At 34.2% G+C, this 18743-nt stretch overlaps 1 protein-coding gene across 15 annotated transcripts in view; it reads left to right on the top strand.

The window, feature by feature from the left end:
- Positions 1–18743, top strand: part of Gphn (gephyrin) — a 351833-nt gene that overhangs the window by 226927 nt on the left and 106163 nt on the right. For 10 of the 15 annotated variants that reach the window (XM_087911715.1, XM_087911713.1, XM_087911712.1 and 7 more), the window contains one exon: positions 11284–11326. In XM_087911715.1, the coding sequence (XP_087767841.1) occupies positions 11284–11326 (43 nt within the window). Of the gene's footprint in view, positions 1–8991; positions 9055–11283; positions 11327–18743 lie in introns of all 15 variants that reach the window. The other 5 variants (XM_087911716.1, XM_087911709.1, XM_087911704.1 and 2 more) reach the window with 1 other exon arrangement.

Genomic DNA, 18743 nt, shown 5'->3' with positions numbered 1-18743 from the left:
ACATGTGTAATGATGTTATGCCCAATAGTTGAGGTTTTTTATCTTACTAATTATCTCTCTCTTTAAAATCAGTTTCTTAAAATTAGTAATTCTTAGTAGACTGGAGAGATGACTCAACGGTTAAGGGCACTGACTGCTCTTCAAGAGGTCCTGAGTTCAATTCTCAACAACCACATGGTGGCTCACAACCATCAATACTGAGATCTGGTTCCTCCCTTCTGGCCTGCAGATATACATATATGCATATCACTGTATATATAATAAGAAAATAAATTTTTTAAAAAATTAGTAATTCTTCCTACTTCTTGCTCAAAAATTGCTTAAATTAACCTTACTTGATCTTTCAAGAGTTTCCAGAATTACAAAAGAATTAATCTACATTTTTTATTATACATTCAGAATAACATCCAACAGTAGATAACAATCCAACAATGCCTAACACTCACATAGTGTTCATTTTGAAACAACTTTTCTAACTAAGGTTTATACATATGTTTATCATTTTCTTCATAAGTATCCTGTGAGTATAAACAGATCTTCTTATTTTAATCATTTTCTATATGACAAAACAAAAACTTGGAGAGATTGTGACTTATTGTATTGTGTAATTGATAAAGCCAAAATTCAATTTGGATCCACAATGCTACTCTTTAAACTTGGTTTTAGGGTTTTTTTTTTTTCATTTCTCAGGACACGCTTCTAATTTCTATAGTTTTTGTTGTTAAGAAAAATAGCCAGGAACAAAATCGCAGGACTGGCAAGATGACACAGTAGATTAAAGCACTTTCTGACTTGAGTTCACGCTCAGATCCTACATGATGAAAGGAGAGAATAAATACTCATGGGGTGTCCTCCAACCTCCATGGGCACATATGGGCGTGTATATGTGCAGGCATACATACATACACATACACACCATAAATAAGTAAAATAATTTAAGAATAACAAAGGCCTTAGAAATGCAATGATTGCTCTTGTTAAATTGGAGAAAGGGTCAACTACTAGTGTACAGATTACTGAGTTTTGAAGTCAAGAGGGTTGAGTTCTATTACTAATTTTTGTAACTGAAGGTTTCTACCCACCCACCCATTTCCGAATAACCACTCTGAGGCTTAACATTAATTATGAACTATTTGTTGTCTATTAGCTCATTAGCCTATTAACTAGCTCTTACATCTTAACCCATTTTGTTAATCTGTATATTGCCACATGGCCTTACCTCATATCTTGCTTCTCTGTTGGCTGATGGCATCTCCCAGATGCCGCCTTCCTTCTTTCCTTTATCTTATCTTGAATTTCCCATGTGGCTCTACTCTACCTGGCTGTTGGCCAGATTAGCTTCTTTATTAATCAATAGTGATAAAACATGTTCACAGCATACAGAAGGGCATCCCACATCATCTTCCCTTTTCTTTCTGATTAAAAAAGAAGGTTTTAACCTTATAAAATTACATATAATAAAAACAGGTATCAGTCAAGAATTATAGTTATAATATTTAATCAATTTGTATTTGGAAAAATTAAATACTCTATTATTGATCCTATCTTTGTCTGAATTATTTCTTTTTGTCTGAGTGTGACTTTATTGCATATACTTCATCCTTTTCTGACCAGGATAGTTTTTAAAATGCTAAGCAGGCATGGTTAGGTCCAATGCGGCAGCTGTGACTGTCAAGTTTCACCCCACATATACTATTGTGTTTGACTTTCTAACATGGCTGGCAGAGCTATGTTTACCATGCCATGCTCACTGTCCCAGCACCTCCATACCTCCACCAAGCAGCTTGTAGCATGCTGTCCACAAACCTTTTTTGTCTGTATGAGTAAAAGCTAAAACCACTAGGATAAAGACAAGTTACTTTACAAAAAAATTATTAACCTGAATATTGAGATACAATGTCATGAATACTCAGAAATCCTTACTCATCAAAATTTTTCATTGGTGCCATAATACATAATATAATTAGTATTTTTATACTATGATCAACATTAAAATTCTAAGAATAAAGCTTGGGAGATAAATCAGTGAATAAATACTTGTGGGGTAGCTCTAAGGATCTTAAAACAGATCCCCAGAGCCTGTGTAAAGCCAGACACAAGTCTCTAATTCTAGAACTCCTACAACAAGATGGAACAGAGAGATAGGAAAATCTCCAGATGCTTGCAGACCAGCTAGCCTGGCATATATAGCAGCAAACAACAAGAGACCCTGTCTCAACCAAGATAGAAGACAGAGACCAATACCTTGAGTTTCCTCTGATCTCCATGAGCACACTATGATACATTTGTGTATATATACATCAATATTAAAATGAAATAAATTGCTCAGAACAACAATCAGAAATGTTGGTAGCAAAGGGAGACCAGTCTGAGATTTGCAATTGCTATAAGTCATTGAGAATTTCTTGAGTTTAGAATTAAACTATCTAGGAATGACTTAAAAATCTTTACCATTAATAAAATACTTATTTCCTTAAGTCATGTACATTTTCTTATTCGGTTTTTATTCATAATGATGCTCTATATGTGCTATAATTCTAATGTGTTCTTTTTAATAACAGAAAAACTCATCAGGTTATTTATAAACAAATATCAATTAGCTTAGTTTTGGATTTCTGTAGTGATCGCTATTCACTTCTCCATCTGTGGAGCCTGCAACAGGTCCAGATTCATTCAGAAGTCAATCCTAGGAAAGAAAAAAAAACTCTTGATTGAAACGTTGGATGTAAGCAAGATCAATGAAATTTAAGATGATAAAAATTGTTATTACTTTGAGAAATTTACAGATTGTCCCCTGAAAACAATTTATAAACATTTTTACATATAAAAATTATTCTGTGCCTATAGAAATTTATATATTGCTGCTAGATAGTATTCTCGCTTTACATATTTAATCAGCAAATGACTTAGGCTTCAGGGATTTAGTTATGGATGCATGTGAGTTCGTGCATGTGCACACACATGTTTGCATTTGTGTGTGAGAGAGAGAAAGAGAGAGTTCGCCTGTAATTAGATAATTTTAAGTGTGATAACTGTTAAATGAGTATACCATTTAATTCATTTCACCATTTAAACTAGAAGTGAAAAATGTGAGGGAGAATTTTTTAATTTTGAGGGAGATATATATATATATTTATATATATTCTTAGACCAACCATTTTATTTTTTTTCTTTCTCATTAAGAATGTTAAATGGGCAGTTGGTTAATTCAATGACCAATTGGACCAATTGTGTATGTACACAAGTGTGTGTGTTTGTGCGTGTGTGTGTATCTGTGTGTGTGTGCATGCCATTGTGTGTGTACATTTTTTAAAGTACTCCTTTTATATAGTATCTGATGAGGAGCAAAGAATGGGGACTGGAAAGTTGGCTCAGAAGTTAAGAGCACTTGGTGCTCTTCCAGAGTACCTGAGTTTGGTTTGCAGCACCTTCATCCATTGGCTTACAGCCAACTATAAGTATACAATAGGGCATCCAACACCTCTTCAAGCATTTGTGGGCACAGCACACATTGACTGTATATACCACAAACACACATATACACATAAACAATTTTTTTAGATCTTTAAAGATAATGATAGTGGAAATTTTTCTTAGAATCACCAGATTCTACAAGTAAAACCAAAAAAAAGGCTGATCTATTCTAGTGATCTTTTTTGTCTTGTTTCTGCCACCATTTCCCTTGGGACTCTGTCAAAGCATACAGATTTCCTTGCAGAAAAATAAAGTGTATTTAAAGTAGCAAAGAAGACCAAATGGAAATCTTAAAATATTTTTTAAATGAATATGATATAATAATGCCTCTTTAAATTCATTAAATAGTAAATTTTTGGACTATGTTTAGTAACTGCCATAACTTAAAAGTATGTTGAACATCAGTGGTATTTTAAGATGCCACACCATGAAGTAAGAGTTTCTTACTTTGTGGTTTGTTGTCATAATGTCAACTCATAATGAAAGGAAACAGATACAGGTTACTAAATAGAAAGATTTATAATTTTATTTTTTTATCCAAGAGAATGGACCCCTGACTTTTCAACATGTTTAGAGTTCTTAAAAATTACACTGACTTCACTTAAATCTCCAGAAGCATCTTAATTTTATAGATAAAAACATTATGTCCCATAGAGAGGAGATAAGTTGACTAAAGACATCCAACAAAGAACTGGATTAATCCTTACACAACTAATTTCAGACTTTCCCTCAACATTTTTATGAAGGTTTAATTTAAAAAGAAAACTTACAATCTCTTGTTATTTGGCTGATGTCATGAGCTGTTAGAAATTTTTAATTCTCATATGCTTCAGAGTACCTACATACAACCTATAACGTGAAAATCTGTATCAGAACACTAACAGATTTTCATGTTAACATACATTATTCTAATTATGTTTTTTATTTTGTGTGTAAGGAAATTAAAAGCTCCAAATAATAAATGTCTAACATCAAAGAACTAGGAAAAGGAAACCATTAAACTTCAAATAATGTTTCTCTTTATCCTACTGCCTCTCATGTCCTAAACAAACCAAAAATCTTTGTGTTCTCCTGTTGAATATGTTATACTTCCACAAATTTAATTAAATACAAATAATTACAAGTCTCAGTTAACCCCGATTCTTATGTCCCGATTTGTTCCAATAAAGTAATAAAAAAATAACACCATGGAAGAAAAAACACATTTTTGATCAATATTCCATGTTTATGTAAGAGCTAAGAAGGCAACAGGACTTAGGACTCTAATATTGTAAAGTTGTTGGCATGATGCTATTTAAACCAAAACTTTTTGTGTCTGGGTAAGCTAAAGGGACACACAATCTGCATCACTATGAATGGAACCATTTCCTCTCTCTTAAAAGTTGCTCTTATGAGTAAATGATCCTCAAAGAAGGTCATACTTTCAGAGGGAAATTACTCTTAAGTAAGTTTAATAATTACAGCTTAAAAGGATTGTAACATGTCAGAACTGTCATTTCTGCTCTTCTAGTGACTAGACCATTTACCATAATAGGACTTCCTGCTTTCTTAGAAGATAAGAAATCTACTTAATCTGACTGACACACCGAGTATAGATAACTTTTCCTGCACTATTCATACATGTCATTATTTGATTAACCTCAATAGTAATGAGTTTTATAAACTCTGGAGACTATTTCATGGGTACCCAGACTCTACTTGTTTTTCATATCCTTGCTATGAATTCTATCTGGCCAAAAAAGTAAAGTGCCCTGTAAGCTGATAAAATAGTTTTAACTACTGCAGATATGACTGTGATTGTACTTACACTAGCAAAATTAAAATCCTGGCCTGCTAAATTTCAAAAGAACAATAATTAGTACAAACTAAACATTCTGATTTTGCAAGTTTTTGCATTGTACAAAACACCATATTTGACATTTTAGAAAATAATAAAAAAAATAGCCATGATCATGTTCCTCCAAGAATATAATCTATTTGAGGATTCCTATCAGTAATTTAAATATGAAGAACTATGTTAAATCCTATGATAAATTAGAAGATACTTCAAGAGTTTAGGAAAACCTAAGTCTAGATTATAGTAATGATAGTACAGTCAAATAAATGTATTCAAATCATCAAACTATATATTTTAAATTGCTGATTTTGCTAATTAATGTTAGACAAATTTTCTCTCAGCATTGTTAGGAATTTAAAGGATGAAAATATTATTTGTGATTAAAGAACTTGGGAAATATTTTTCAAAGTTGATATAATCTAAGATGAATCTTAAAGGATGAAGAGCATTTAGATCAGAAGCTTGTCTGATGTCTAAAAGACCAAAACACAAGGAAAGCATTTCCTCAAACTAGTTTAGACTATTTCAGGCCTGATTATATAGCCTCATTTTTACATTTGACTATATGGCTATGACACTTTGGAAAGTTCTGGTCATCACTACTGAAAATCTTAAAATAGTACCTGTTCATTAAAGGTTTTATTTGTTTGGCTTCCCCCTTCCCTTTGGGGGATTAAAAGTAACAACTTGCTTCCTTTCAGAGCTAGTGAGGAAAGTGTAATGAAAGAGGGAGGCTAGTCCCAGAGTATGTTTCAGCTGTCAGTGAATCCGCTACCTTAGCAACTATTGGTAGTCACATCTCTCTTTATAGCTTCAAATTTGTAATACATTTCATTCCTTTGAGCCCCACAAAAATCTTTATAATTCCCATAAGAAAACTAAGATTATAGGAGAACCTACCACCTAAAATGCTAAAGTCATGCTACAGGAAAAGTCAAGCTATTGTGTCCAGTTAAGAATAAAATGAAAAAGTACATTACATGATCACTGAACAGTCACAGATCTGCTCACTAAATTGGGATATCGTCCATGAATTAAAAATTCAAGTCACAAAAAAAGAACAAACCAGATGGAGTTAAGTAATGCCATTAATAGCAGAAAAATAAACGGGGTTTGTCTTATTTTCTGATGAGTTGTTGTGACCCTACTACTGACAAGAATAGCCCATATTTTAAGTAATATTTGTTGAGAGCAAAGTCCATAGGAAATTTCGTTCCTAAATGGATAAACTTTTTTGTTTTTAAGCAATATAAAAAAGTTAAATTGTATCTTTCCAAACAAGACAATTTCTCAGATTATATAGTTAAGCACACATGCAGAATTTTAGTTTTGAATTTAAAGTGTGATTACTGTCCAGGTATTAGTCATGCAGAAATTTAAAATGATTTTCTTGATATTCATCAAAGAAAATGATTATTTTCTTCTTGATTTTGACCCCATTTGAACAACTGCTCACAATTTTTTCTATGGGAGCCATGTTTTGTAGTATTTCTAGAGAAAAAATATAAATGAGCCTGGTGAGAAGCAACAGAATTAGTTTTGTGAAGTTGGATTAGTATTTGCATACAATCAAATATGATCCTTATTTTAATATTTTCTTCCTAAGATTATTATGCACCTATCCTTAGAATGGTTTTGATTTAGTTTCTTGCAGTCCCCCCGCCCCCCTGTCTGTGAAGTGTAGAATGAAAATATCTTTGTTGTTTGCACTTCCTTTACTACCACTAACTAGCTGTACACATCTGGCTTCCATTGGAGAGCCCCTGACATCGCAGGGAACGGTGATCAAAATTCCACACTCTAGCTTCAAGCTGGGGGCTCGTAGCTACGCAGCATCGAAAGGGAATCTTTTCCTGGCTTCTTTAAAATGAGCATGGTGATGGGATGGTTTAAGGGAAGAACACCTCTCAAATCACATGACCACTGCTGTGCTTTCGTGTGTCCTGCTTTCTTCATAACAGCTTGGCACTACATTCTTTTCTTGTATTGTTAGTGGACCTTTTTTGTATGTATGAATGGGCTGGGGGCTGGGGACATAAGTGAATGGTTATACATTATGCATGCATCTTTCACCATTAGAGTGAAGTGCCTTCCCTTAATGTATCACAAATTATAATCATATTTAACTTCTGTGTCCTGAGTGATTGAGCTGTTTCTGTTTCTCCCTTTTTGGTGTGAGATTTGTATGTTATTGATATGTTTTGACATTTACACCTTCAGTTGTTCATGTTACATTAAACATAAGTTAAAATTTTCTCCCAAAAGAGTTAGCTTTTCATGTTGGACTGGAAAAGTCTTCATTTCTGTGTAGCATTTCATGTTATTATAACCTATGGCTTTCAATTGTACCTCCTATAATGAAGAGCTGACTTTAAACCCTGTGCTATTCTTATAATGACCTAAGTGTAAGGTAAGTAATTTATCTGTCTCTAAAGATTGTGGCTGCTTGTTAAAATTTTTCTCAGCTTTTTAAAAAGGCATTTTTGCTTTTCCTCCTTACCATTTATTATGTGTTGTCCTTCTTTTCTTTCTGTTTCATATCTTAAGATTTATTAATAAGCAATGTGATCTTAAGCAAAAATTCTATTTCACATGTAAACACATGTCTAAATATATTATTTGATTTCTCGTATCTTGATTAGTTAGTGGATACCTGTGTCTTCAGTAAGTCTCCTTTATTTTCTTTTCCTCCATTTACTGTAATAAATACACTGTTCTTACATTGTTCTAGTCTTGATTCCTGTGGAAGGGAGAATCATTCATCTACGCTATAAAACCAGTCAGCTGTTAATTGCAACAAAATAACATGGTTAATTGAAATAAAATAAAATATTTTAATAATAAAATTGTAGGTATTATAATATTATACCTTCCATTCAACCATTCATTCTCTTCCCTTAGAAATCTAATGTAATCCCATAATCTCAGAGTAATTAATTTTCATGTGTTCCTTTTTCCCTACTTTTTAAACTAGTAACAAAATAAAATGAAATAAATCTTGATACTCACTTGATACTCCTTTAAAATTAAATTTTATTATATTATGTTATATAAAAACCTTATTAAGATTTTATTAAAAAATAAATACTATAAATATGACATATAGCATAGTCATTCCATACATAAACAGTAAATTTTTAAAAATTACTTTCTTCGAGGTTTTTTTAGATAAATACTTTCAAAATCACTCAATAAAATCTTATAATCCCCAATTTAAAAAATAATTTCTCTCAAATCTGGTTCAACAGCCAATGTAACATAAATGGGAAAAAATTACACTACTTTTGCCAATTTGCAAACCTTGATAAAGGGTCCTATTTCAGAGAACTGAATTGGTTTCATTCTCCAAATGTCTCCTCTAGAGTTGTTTGAAATTTGTGGTTCCAAACTAAGGTACAAAAAGGCAATATGGGTTTCTTTATACGTATTATAAACAGTTGTGGGATTTTGTTAATTTTTAAGCCATTTAGAAAAGCAGGAAAGATGTAGGATGTTTTTGTTTGCTTTGGTTTGGTTAGAAAATACCAGGGAGTTCTTTACTACCATTCCCATTATATACATTATCAGATGTATATAATAGACTTTGTGTAAATTTGTTGGAACATTTTATGAGACGATTTGAACTACTCATCTGAACTGCACTGTTCATTGTAAATTTCTTGTTTCTATCCATACACTAGCTCCACTCTAGATTGGAAGGGCTTAAAGATGAACTCTGGAGGAATAGAGGCTACGACTTAAGAGTAACTATTACTGACCAAAGGAGCTACTTTCCACTCGCAAACATAGCTTTGCGCGATGGGTTTGGCTCCTTCACGTCTTGTTTCACATCCTGTTGAAGACTTTCTTGACTTCCATTTGACTTCTTTGAGCTGTTTTGTCTTTCAACATTTCCTCTTTCTTTTCCTTCTTTCTCCCAGATTTTCTTCCCATGCTTTTAGCGTTCTGTTGTGTTGAGTCACTTTTTCAAATGTAGTTTCTCTCTTTATTAAGCTTGTCTATTAATTTGTCTGTTGGTGTGTGTTTCTTTTCTATGTTAGACTGCAGTGGTAGAGTTACACTTGTTTTCATTCCATGGTACGCAGATTGCTTATTTATTTTGCATAAAGTTCATTATTTACACTTCTCTTCTTGGATATGAATTTTCAATAAGAAGTAGTAGAGCATTCTCCATTTGTACACTGTCCCCCTTATGTAAGCCTATGCATTATTATTTTTATCTTCCACATTTAATTCCTCAATCTCTCTTTCTGGTTTTTCTTTTCTTTATTCTCATATTTTCTTCCATGTCTTATTTTATTTAAGTCACTAATTCCTTTCTCATTTGGTCCAGAATTGTTCTTCGATAAGACTTGTAAATAAAAGAATTTATAAATTTCTTTTTCTGAATTAGTGTCATTGTACTATACAAAAACTACAAAAGCAGTCTGGGCCAAAAGAAAATAACTAACATTTTTAATTGTTTGTTCATTTTGCTGTGTGTATGTGCGTGTGCATGGTGCCTGTGTGTGTGTGTGTGTGTGTGTGTGTGTGTGTGTGTGTTTGTGTGTGTGTGTGTCTTTACATTTATTTGCTTTGGTTTTTGCTGATTGTTTGCCTTTGTCTGCTCATTTTTATTATTATTTCTTTAAACATTAACAATTTGCTTTTTTCAGGGAAGGACAACCATAACCTACCCTAAGTTACAACATTCCTTTCATAAACTGTTTCATATATCTTTAGACTGTGTTAAGCTATAGAAAGTTCTTTGTTGTGTATATATCCATCTGGGGCAAGCTGCTGTGGAGTGGGAGGAAGAGGTGTGGGCCTTGATTAAAGTCATATCTGAAATTAATAGCAGTGCCATTTAGCATGGCCATTGAATACAGCCATTTGGCAAATTTCAAAAGAAATATGCCACTTTAACCTTAATTTTTCAATGAGAGCATAAAGAACCCCTAATTGAGAAATTATATGCACACCTAAACTGGCTAATAAAGAAGTTGAATTTAACTCATTTCCAATAGAAAAATCTTTCATAGCCAGTATTATAAGATGTTATTATAATCAGTATTACAAAAGTTACTACCATCAAAGGTAAATATTACAGATAAGAATTTTTCTTTTCTCCTTGTTAACACATATATATAATAAAAATCATTACAATAGAATATTCAATTTTAATTTCGCTTTGATTTTGTTATTGTTTAAGTACAAACATACAAAATATTTTTAGATTAAGGATTAATATTCAAAGCTGAATGTACAGTATTGAATTTTTTCCATGTATACTCATCCTTCAATAACTGTAATAAGCTCTTATCAAGACCTCCATAGATCCAAATCCCAAAGATATTGAATTCTTATATAATAAAATGGCATATACTACTTACATACAGCCTACGTACATCCAACCATATACTTTACTCTATATTGTCTCTAGCTGAATAGGCAAGTGCTCTACCATTGAGCCACATCTGCAACCCTCATCTCTATTTTATTACTATTTTATAACCTAATGCAATATGAATGCTATGTAAATAATTGCTGTATTGTATTCCGTAAGGAATAATGACAAGGAAATAAAGATCACATGTGCAGTACAGATATAGTGCTGGTGTTTTGTGTTGGTTTTCTCTCCTCCTTTTTTTTTCTTTTCCTTTTGATCCACAGTGTGTTGAATCTGCAGATATGAAACCCACAGACATGAAGGGCCACCTGGACTGATCTCAAATACACATAAATTGCTTTGAGTATTATCTTTGTCCAATTTATAATATTGTACCTTAAATATTTTTATGAATCTCATTCTTTATTAAGTAAAAATGAATTAAATATATCTGAAAAATGTAATAGACTTTTACTAACATGTTGTGATAGCCAAGATAAATAAAACCTTTTCTCCTAATCCTCAGGAGCTTGCCCATTAAGCATACGTATCTTACAGTCCATATTATAAGCCCTAAATTACTGAGTTTGTGCTCTTTCTGCAGGTCCAGTCCAGGTGCAGCAGCAAGGAGAACATTCTCAGAGCCAGTAAGTAGTCATCTTTCCAGGTAGGCTACCAAACTATGTACACTGTGGCGCAACAGAATAGAGAGCTAAAGAATGGTGAAAAAAATGAAGATGAGCAATGACGAAAGTTTATATCAAGAATATGATTTTATAAAATCTACCATCTGAAAATTTTCTTAATATCAATATAAATAAATGTCTCCCCAAATCTAATTATTTTTGCAAACTGAATGGAATTTGATGCATTTAACTTAAGGTGAAAGTGAGCGCTTCTATTACCTTAAGGGGAAGAATTTGCCCCTTTAATAGTCTCATTGCCACTAATGATTTAATGACAGACTACATAAAAATAACTCTGATGTAAGTCCATGAAAGCAAGAGAGGGAGAAGCAAGCTGGGCATACGTGGTTGTAACTTCAGCACTTAAGGATGAAGCAGGAAGACCGAAGCTTTAGGCCAGCCTGTGCTATATCATGAGACCATGTCTCAAAAGTGGGTTGGAGTGGGTAGGTAGTAAACAATAATTTTGTCAATATGATTTCCAAAATATTTTACCTTCACAGGCAAAATGTTATAGAACATTGTTCCTGGTCCAAGAATAGAAAATCCTTAACCTCTCTTTTAGTTTGAGCACTACAATATTAACTTGAAAGTCACTAAACTTTGTATATTCGTTTCCTTGTTTTATAAAAATGAAACTGTGAATAGGTTTTTTTAAAAGCTAGTATCCTTAAAAAAAAAAAAAAACTAGTATTCTTAAAGTGAAATCCTATTGAAAATTTTCCCATTAAAGCTTTGAGATCCTCCAGAGAAAAACGCTGCATAATGCTAATTGTTGTGTTATTTTTCTATCTCTTAAAATTTGATGACCTCATTCACTCTTCTTCCTATTGGTTTTCAGTAGATGTGCAAGATAAGCAGAATTAAATAGGTCTGCTAGATGCCCACACTAATGGGAGTTTATATTATAGTAGAATGTCAGTATTATTTAGCAGTCAGAGCATACTTGGAGGGCTGGAGAGACAACCCGATTAAGGGGAAAAAATCAAGTCATAGCCATATTCACAGCTATACCCAGCACTGTGGGGAATGGAGACTAGAGGATTCTGCAGCTTACTCAAGTACCCACTCAGGATAACGACAGTGGGGAGAAGGCACGCTCCAGGTTTAAGGAAAGCGCCTTTCTCAAGGGAATAAGGTAGAGAGTCTATTAAAGCAGGACACACAGTGTCTACAAATGGCCTCTGCACACACACACATATATGTACACATCATAACACATATATGTACCCTACACATACTCAAAGCCATAACTGTTTACTAGTAATATTCACTATAGAAACTTAAGCAGAAGAATTGAGAGTTAGAAATCAACCTAGGGTATAGAATTTGAAAAAAGTGGGGCATATTTGAGAATTTCAAATAGGTTAGTGTGTGTATATGTTTATTTTATATAAGTATTCTACTTACTAGAATATTTCTATTTCTGTGTTATGAACCTGTTAACTTTGCTTTAAAACCCTTGAGTATGTTTGATCATGACCTTTAGATAATACTACAAAAAAATTAATTTAGGGCTGGATTGGATATGACTCAGTGGTAGAATGCTTCTCGATTATTCATGAGGCCCCAGGTTCAATCTCCAGCACTGCAAAATAAATTAATTAATAAATTTAAACAAAAGGCTAGAGAGTGAAGAGCACTGGCTGTAACTCTAGTTCCAAGGGGATCTAACTCCTCCTGCAGACAAATCTTTATATTAAATGAAAAGAATAAGTTAAAAAATTTAAAAATATATATAAATAAAATAGATTTCAATATAAGCAGATGTGTAGGTATCATATCTTCACAACTTTCTACAATAAGTTGTAGTAAAAGGAGCAGCAGGCCGCCTCCCACCGCCCAGCTCCTGGCTAGCTATACCCAAAATAATTACACGGAAACTATTCATTTAAACACTGCCTGGCCCATTATATCTAGCCTCTTCTTGGCTAACTCTCACGTCTTGCTTTAACCCATATCTAGTAATCTGTGTATCACCACGGGGCTATGGCTTACCGGGTCTTGCTTTAACCCATATCTAGTAATCTGTGTATCACCATGGGGCTATGACTTACCGGGAAGTTTCTAACCTATGTCCATCTCAGACCAGAGAATCATGGCATCTACCTGACTCTGATTTCTTTCTCCCAGCCTCTGTTCAGTCTACTCCACCTTCTAAGCTGCTGTCCTATCAAAAGGCCAAGGCAGTTTCTTTATTTGACCAATGAAAGTAACACATAGACAGAAGACCCTCCTACACCAATAAGTGACTCTGACAGAGCCTTTTATAATGAGATATAAAATCTTATAAACACTAATACTTAAGTTTGAGAAACCTATGGGTCAGACATGGTAGTTGAATGTTAGCTAAAATTAAACAAGATAGACAAATGAACTTTAAAATTGCATTTTATGATCTATAGTTCATAGTTTCCACCAATTTATAGTCCTGAAATTATAGGCCACTGAGAGTAATTATGGTGATTAGAAACAAAAAGAATAGTTACTTTTTGAGGACAAATTCCCTTGAACTTTGTTTTCTATCACAAACTTTAGTAGTATATTTCAGTTAGTATCTTCCTGTACTAGTGGCTTATAATGAGTTTAGATAGACATCATGATTGCCCAAGTATTCTTTATTATTTTCTTTGGATAAATAGTCATATAGATTGGGCCTTATGACTCTTCAGGTCCATATGGAGCTCAAGCAAGATCATAACTTTATAGTTTAATGATTTCTCTAAGTTTGTGTTCTTTCATCTTAATTCCATGCTGATAACTCGTGTTCATACCCATGGCCTCACCCAAGTTCAGCACTCTATTCTTTCTCTAGGTTCATTTTTTTTTTTATGATGAGGTGTGTTTCTTTGCCTCTGTCTGTGTGTATGTGTCTTATCTATGTGAAAACATCAATGCCATGGCACAGGTGTGGAGATCAGAAGACAACTCTTGGGAGTCATTTCTCTTGTTCCATCATGTTAATCTCAAGAATCAAACTCAGGACATCAATCTTGGCTGCATGTACTTTACCCACTGAGCCATCTTGATGGCCTGTTTCTCTGAACTTTACTACAATATTTCTATTCCTTATATAGACTGCTCTTATATTCCTAATCTTCTTATTTACCATGTAGTACCATATTGCAATTATATAGAAGCTATTAATGGTTACTCATTCTCTCAATACTAAATACTGCCTGCATTCCTTTTCAATTTTCTCCATGCGTAAACAATCTACCATGTATGCATAAGCCATCTACCATTTGTTAGGATTCTTTTGTGACACCTCTGAGTTTCCCTTAGTCAGGGTGACTAATCTTTCTTGTATACCCCTAATCAATCATTAATCAAGGAAAATGTTCCTGTATCTTTCCTACAGCCCAATCTGATGACATTTTCTCCCTTTTTTTTTTTTTTAGAATTCTTTTATCATGTATACAGTATTCTGTCTGCATGTATGCCTGCATGCCAGAAGAGGGCACCAGATTTCATTATAGATGGTTGTGAGCCACAATGTTGTTGCTGGAAATTGAACTCAGAACCTCTTGAAGAGCAGTCAATGCTCCTAACCTCTGAGCCATCTCTCCAGCCCCTGATGACATTTTCTCAATTGAGGTTCCCTCTTCCCAGATGACACCTAAAGCTGAGTCAGGAAGCCTCTCCCAAAGGAGAGTACTTAAATTGCTGCTACCAGAAACCATGCGTAATGCTGTTATTTTGCATCTAGAATTACTTCCCAACTTGTCTCAGGCTTTATGTGGATGCATTTGGCGCCATTTGTAACTTGAGGGCTTGCTTTGTTGGCCTGGCCACCCATCTAGCTTAGCCCTGAAATAATCACATAGAACTGTATTCATTAAAACATTGTTTGGCCCATTAGCTCAGGCTTCTTATTAACTATTAAAACTTATATTAACCCATTGTTTTTATCTATGTTAGCCAAATGGCTCAGTACCTTTTTCAGCGGGACAGGTCACATCCTGCTTCTTTCGTGTCTGGACAGGACTGCGGAGGAATGGGTTTCCTTCTTCCCAGAATACTCCTGTTCTCATTTCTCCACTTCTACTTCCTGTCTGGTTGTCCCGCCTATACCTCCTGCCTGGCTATTGGCCAATCAGCATTTATTTAAAACATAATTGATAGAATACAGAATTGTCCTGCACCACTCAGACTTATTAATAACTAGCTCTTCAACTTAAATTAAGCCATAACTGTTGTCTATGTTTAGATACATGGCTTGGTACCTTTTCTTAGTAAGGCATTCTCATGTTGCTTCCTCTGACTTGGTGACTGACTCTCTGCCTTTCCTCTTCCCAGAATTCTCTTAGTCTAGTTGCCCTGCCTATAATTCCTAAGTATATTCAAAAACCTTATTTCTAAAGCATTCCAAAATCATGAACTAATCCAAAAGCATAATGCCAGTGCATGTATTAAGTTAAATTTAATGGCATATCTTACTGACAAACTCTACTGTACTCCATAACTTTTGCTATCTGGGTAGATTTTGCCTTAGACAAAGGATCACATTCTTTGCTTTTGTTTTTCAAGATGGGGTTTTTCCTGTAACATCCATAACTGTCCTAGAACTTCTTTCATAGACCAGATTGGCCTCAAATTCACAGAGATTCACCTGCCTCTGCCTTCTGGGAGGGCTGGAATTAAAGGTGTATTTCCCATCAAGTTTCTTTTGTTTTATATTTTATAACAGTGATACAGAAACTCTATGAATGCAGTAGAGAGCTTTGAGATAGTGGATGAGTGCATAAGAGTACTTGCTGTATATGCACGAGAACTTGAGTTTGAGAGCTCAGCACCTACCTTAAAAAATAAAAAAGCTGGCCATGGCCCTCAATTCTGGGGGCACAGATAGCTGAATTCAAGGTGCTAGCTGGCTAACTAGCCTAGACAAAACAGGGAGCTTCTAATTCAGTAGATAAACCCTGTCTTAAAAGAATGATGCAAGGAACAGTGAGAGAAAATTACCTAAATTCCTCTTGTGTCATCACATGTGTGAGTGGACTCAAACCACTGCACACACATGGTATACACCATACACATACCATACAAACAAACAAAAGGGGGAAACAGTAAATATATAGTCACAGTCTTAGAGTTATCCCACTTTAACTCACAACAAAAGGTTATCCATGGTAGTAGAGTAGAGTCATTGGGAAGATGGAGTCCTTCAGGTCCTGATTTTGGGCTGGTAAGGGGTAAAAAAATATCACAGCAAACATCTGGACTATAACACCCAGTAATACAATTTATTTAATTGTTTCTTCAGAGTAATTAAACTTCCAACACATATTTTTGGAATTTTGTTTCCTCTTTGTTCTAAGGTATTTCTCAAGTAAATTTGTTCATATCAAAATGTTTCATATGTGGCCATTGATATTCTCAATTATTCTTGGTAAATTTTACAGTTTGAATCTGAGGATACACAGATTTCAGTTACAGCAAATGTAATTTTAAGAATCAGAAGCAGGTGGTTACTGTCAGGCCACTCTAGCAAAGCGGATCTGTTCTGCCTTCCACATCAGCAGTAAGTAGTATGAAGGCTGCACAGCTGCGTAAGGCTGACGATTGCTTCACTCTCCCTTATAGTCTTCCTAGCATCTTTGGGCTCTATGAAAGCTAGTAAGCAGAGGCCAAGCTTCCTGCTCATTTCTAGCCTGATTTCTCCATGTCTTAAAAGCAAATCCTGTGGTATCTTCAGCAGTGGGATCTTACCATCCAGTACTAGAGAGCAATTAAGAGCAGTGGCAGTAGCCTTTCTTGTTTTGAAGACCTCAAGGACCTCCTTGACAAACAACTCATGAGGGTGGTGGTCTAACCCTGGTACTGGAACTTTTACTTAATAACCTATGGCTTCTGGGAGCAGTGAATACCCACAAACAGTACTTCTCTTAAATTCATTTTTATTGCTTTTTTTATTAACTTACAAAATACCAGGGATTTTTTTTTATAGCTCTATCGTACATTCTTAGTTATGGCTGACCCTCCTCACACCTACTCCTCTCCCCCATCTCCATGCCTCCATTCCCACTTAAACCTTCCCTTCCCCTTATTCTCCATTTTATTTTCACATCACATGTGTTTTACCATCCTTAACTCCCAAAAGATTCTTCCTCTCTCGTGGGCCTTTTCCTACTTTCCTGGCTTCTACAAACTCATACTCACAGACAGAGAACCTAGACAGCAATGAGGACCCTAAGAGAGATATACATGAATCTAATCTACATGGGAAGTAGAAAAAGACAAGATCTCCTGAATAAATTGGGAGCATTGGGACCTTGGGAGAGGGTTGAAGGGGAGGGGAGAGTCAGTGAGTTTTGAGAAAAATGTAGAGCTCAATAAAAATCAATGCATAAATAGAAGCTAGAGTCTACATGTGAAAGAGAATGTGGGTTTTCTTTTCTTTCTAACTCAAGTCTGAGCTTTCTTACTGACCTTTATTTAAACTTTGTCACTATTTTAGGTAATATATAAACATATGTTTATTGTTATATGATACCCCACTTTATACCATGTTTTGTTTATTTATTGACCTATTGAGATCCATTTGGGTTGTTTCCAATTTAAGGCTATTTTAAAATAATGATGATGTGATAAAGGCATTTGTTTCAATTATTTTTAGAACATACCTAATGGGTAGTATGTCTATCCTTATACGAATACTACACTATTTAGATTCTGTCACTTTGTAATAAGTTACAAGAAAAAAATGGTGATATATATATGGATGCTTGCATGTTGATGGATATGCAGGTAAATATATTTTTATATAAATATATTTTAATATAAACAAATATATCTAAAATATTTAATATATATTGCCTGTTGAGGCCCTTGTCATTCTATGTCAATTTGAGTATTACTGGTGAGAAGGAAAAGCTGAAGAGTTTTAACAGTGAAGGTGTAAATTCACATATTGGTATGGGTAGTCTTGCGATCTTAAAAATCATCTTCTAGTATATCTTCTGTTTGATCTTAACATGAATTTTCCTATACATCTCAGGTATTTTTATATTTCATGTTGTATAGTAGGCTTCAGCAGCTAAGTGCCAAAGTAAGTTTTAATTCATAACACTGAGTCATTTGCTTTTGATCACACAAATGTGTCTAACATACTCTTATGAAAACACCATAATTATGTTAAATGAACCTAGTATGATTTTCTACCTCAAATTTCAAGGATTCCTTCCAGGTGTCTCTCTACTTAATTCTCCTGGCAAGGGTCCAGCAGTAGGTCATCACATAACCAACAATATGATATCATAGTGTACTTTGCTTCCTGAGGTGGAATTCTGTCCCAGTACTCTGTCCAGGCTGACATAAACCAACACAATGATTTGGAAGTAACAGTTTAAATGTATTGAGGTATAAACTTTGATGT

This window comes from Myodes glareolus, chromosome 11 (assembly GCF_982192425.1).
Source record: "Myodes glareolus chromosome 11, mMyoGla1.1, whole genome shotgun sequence".
Classification (NCBI taxonomy): Eukaryota; Metazoa; Chordata; class Mammalia; order Rodentia; family Cricetidae; genus Myodes; species Myodes glareolus.
Note: the sequence above shows the minus strand (reverse complement) of the source record. Positions and strands in the feature narration are given on the sequence as shown.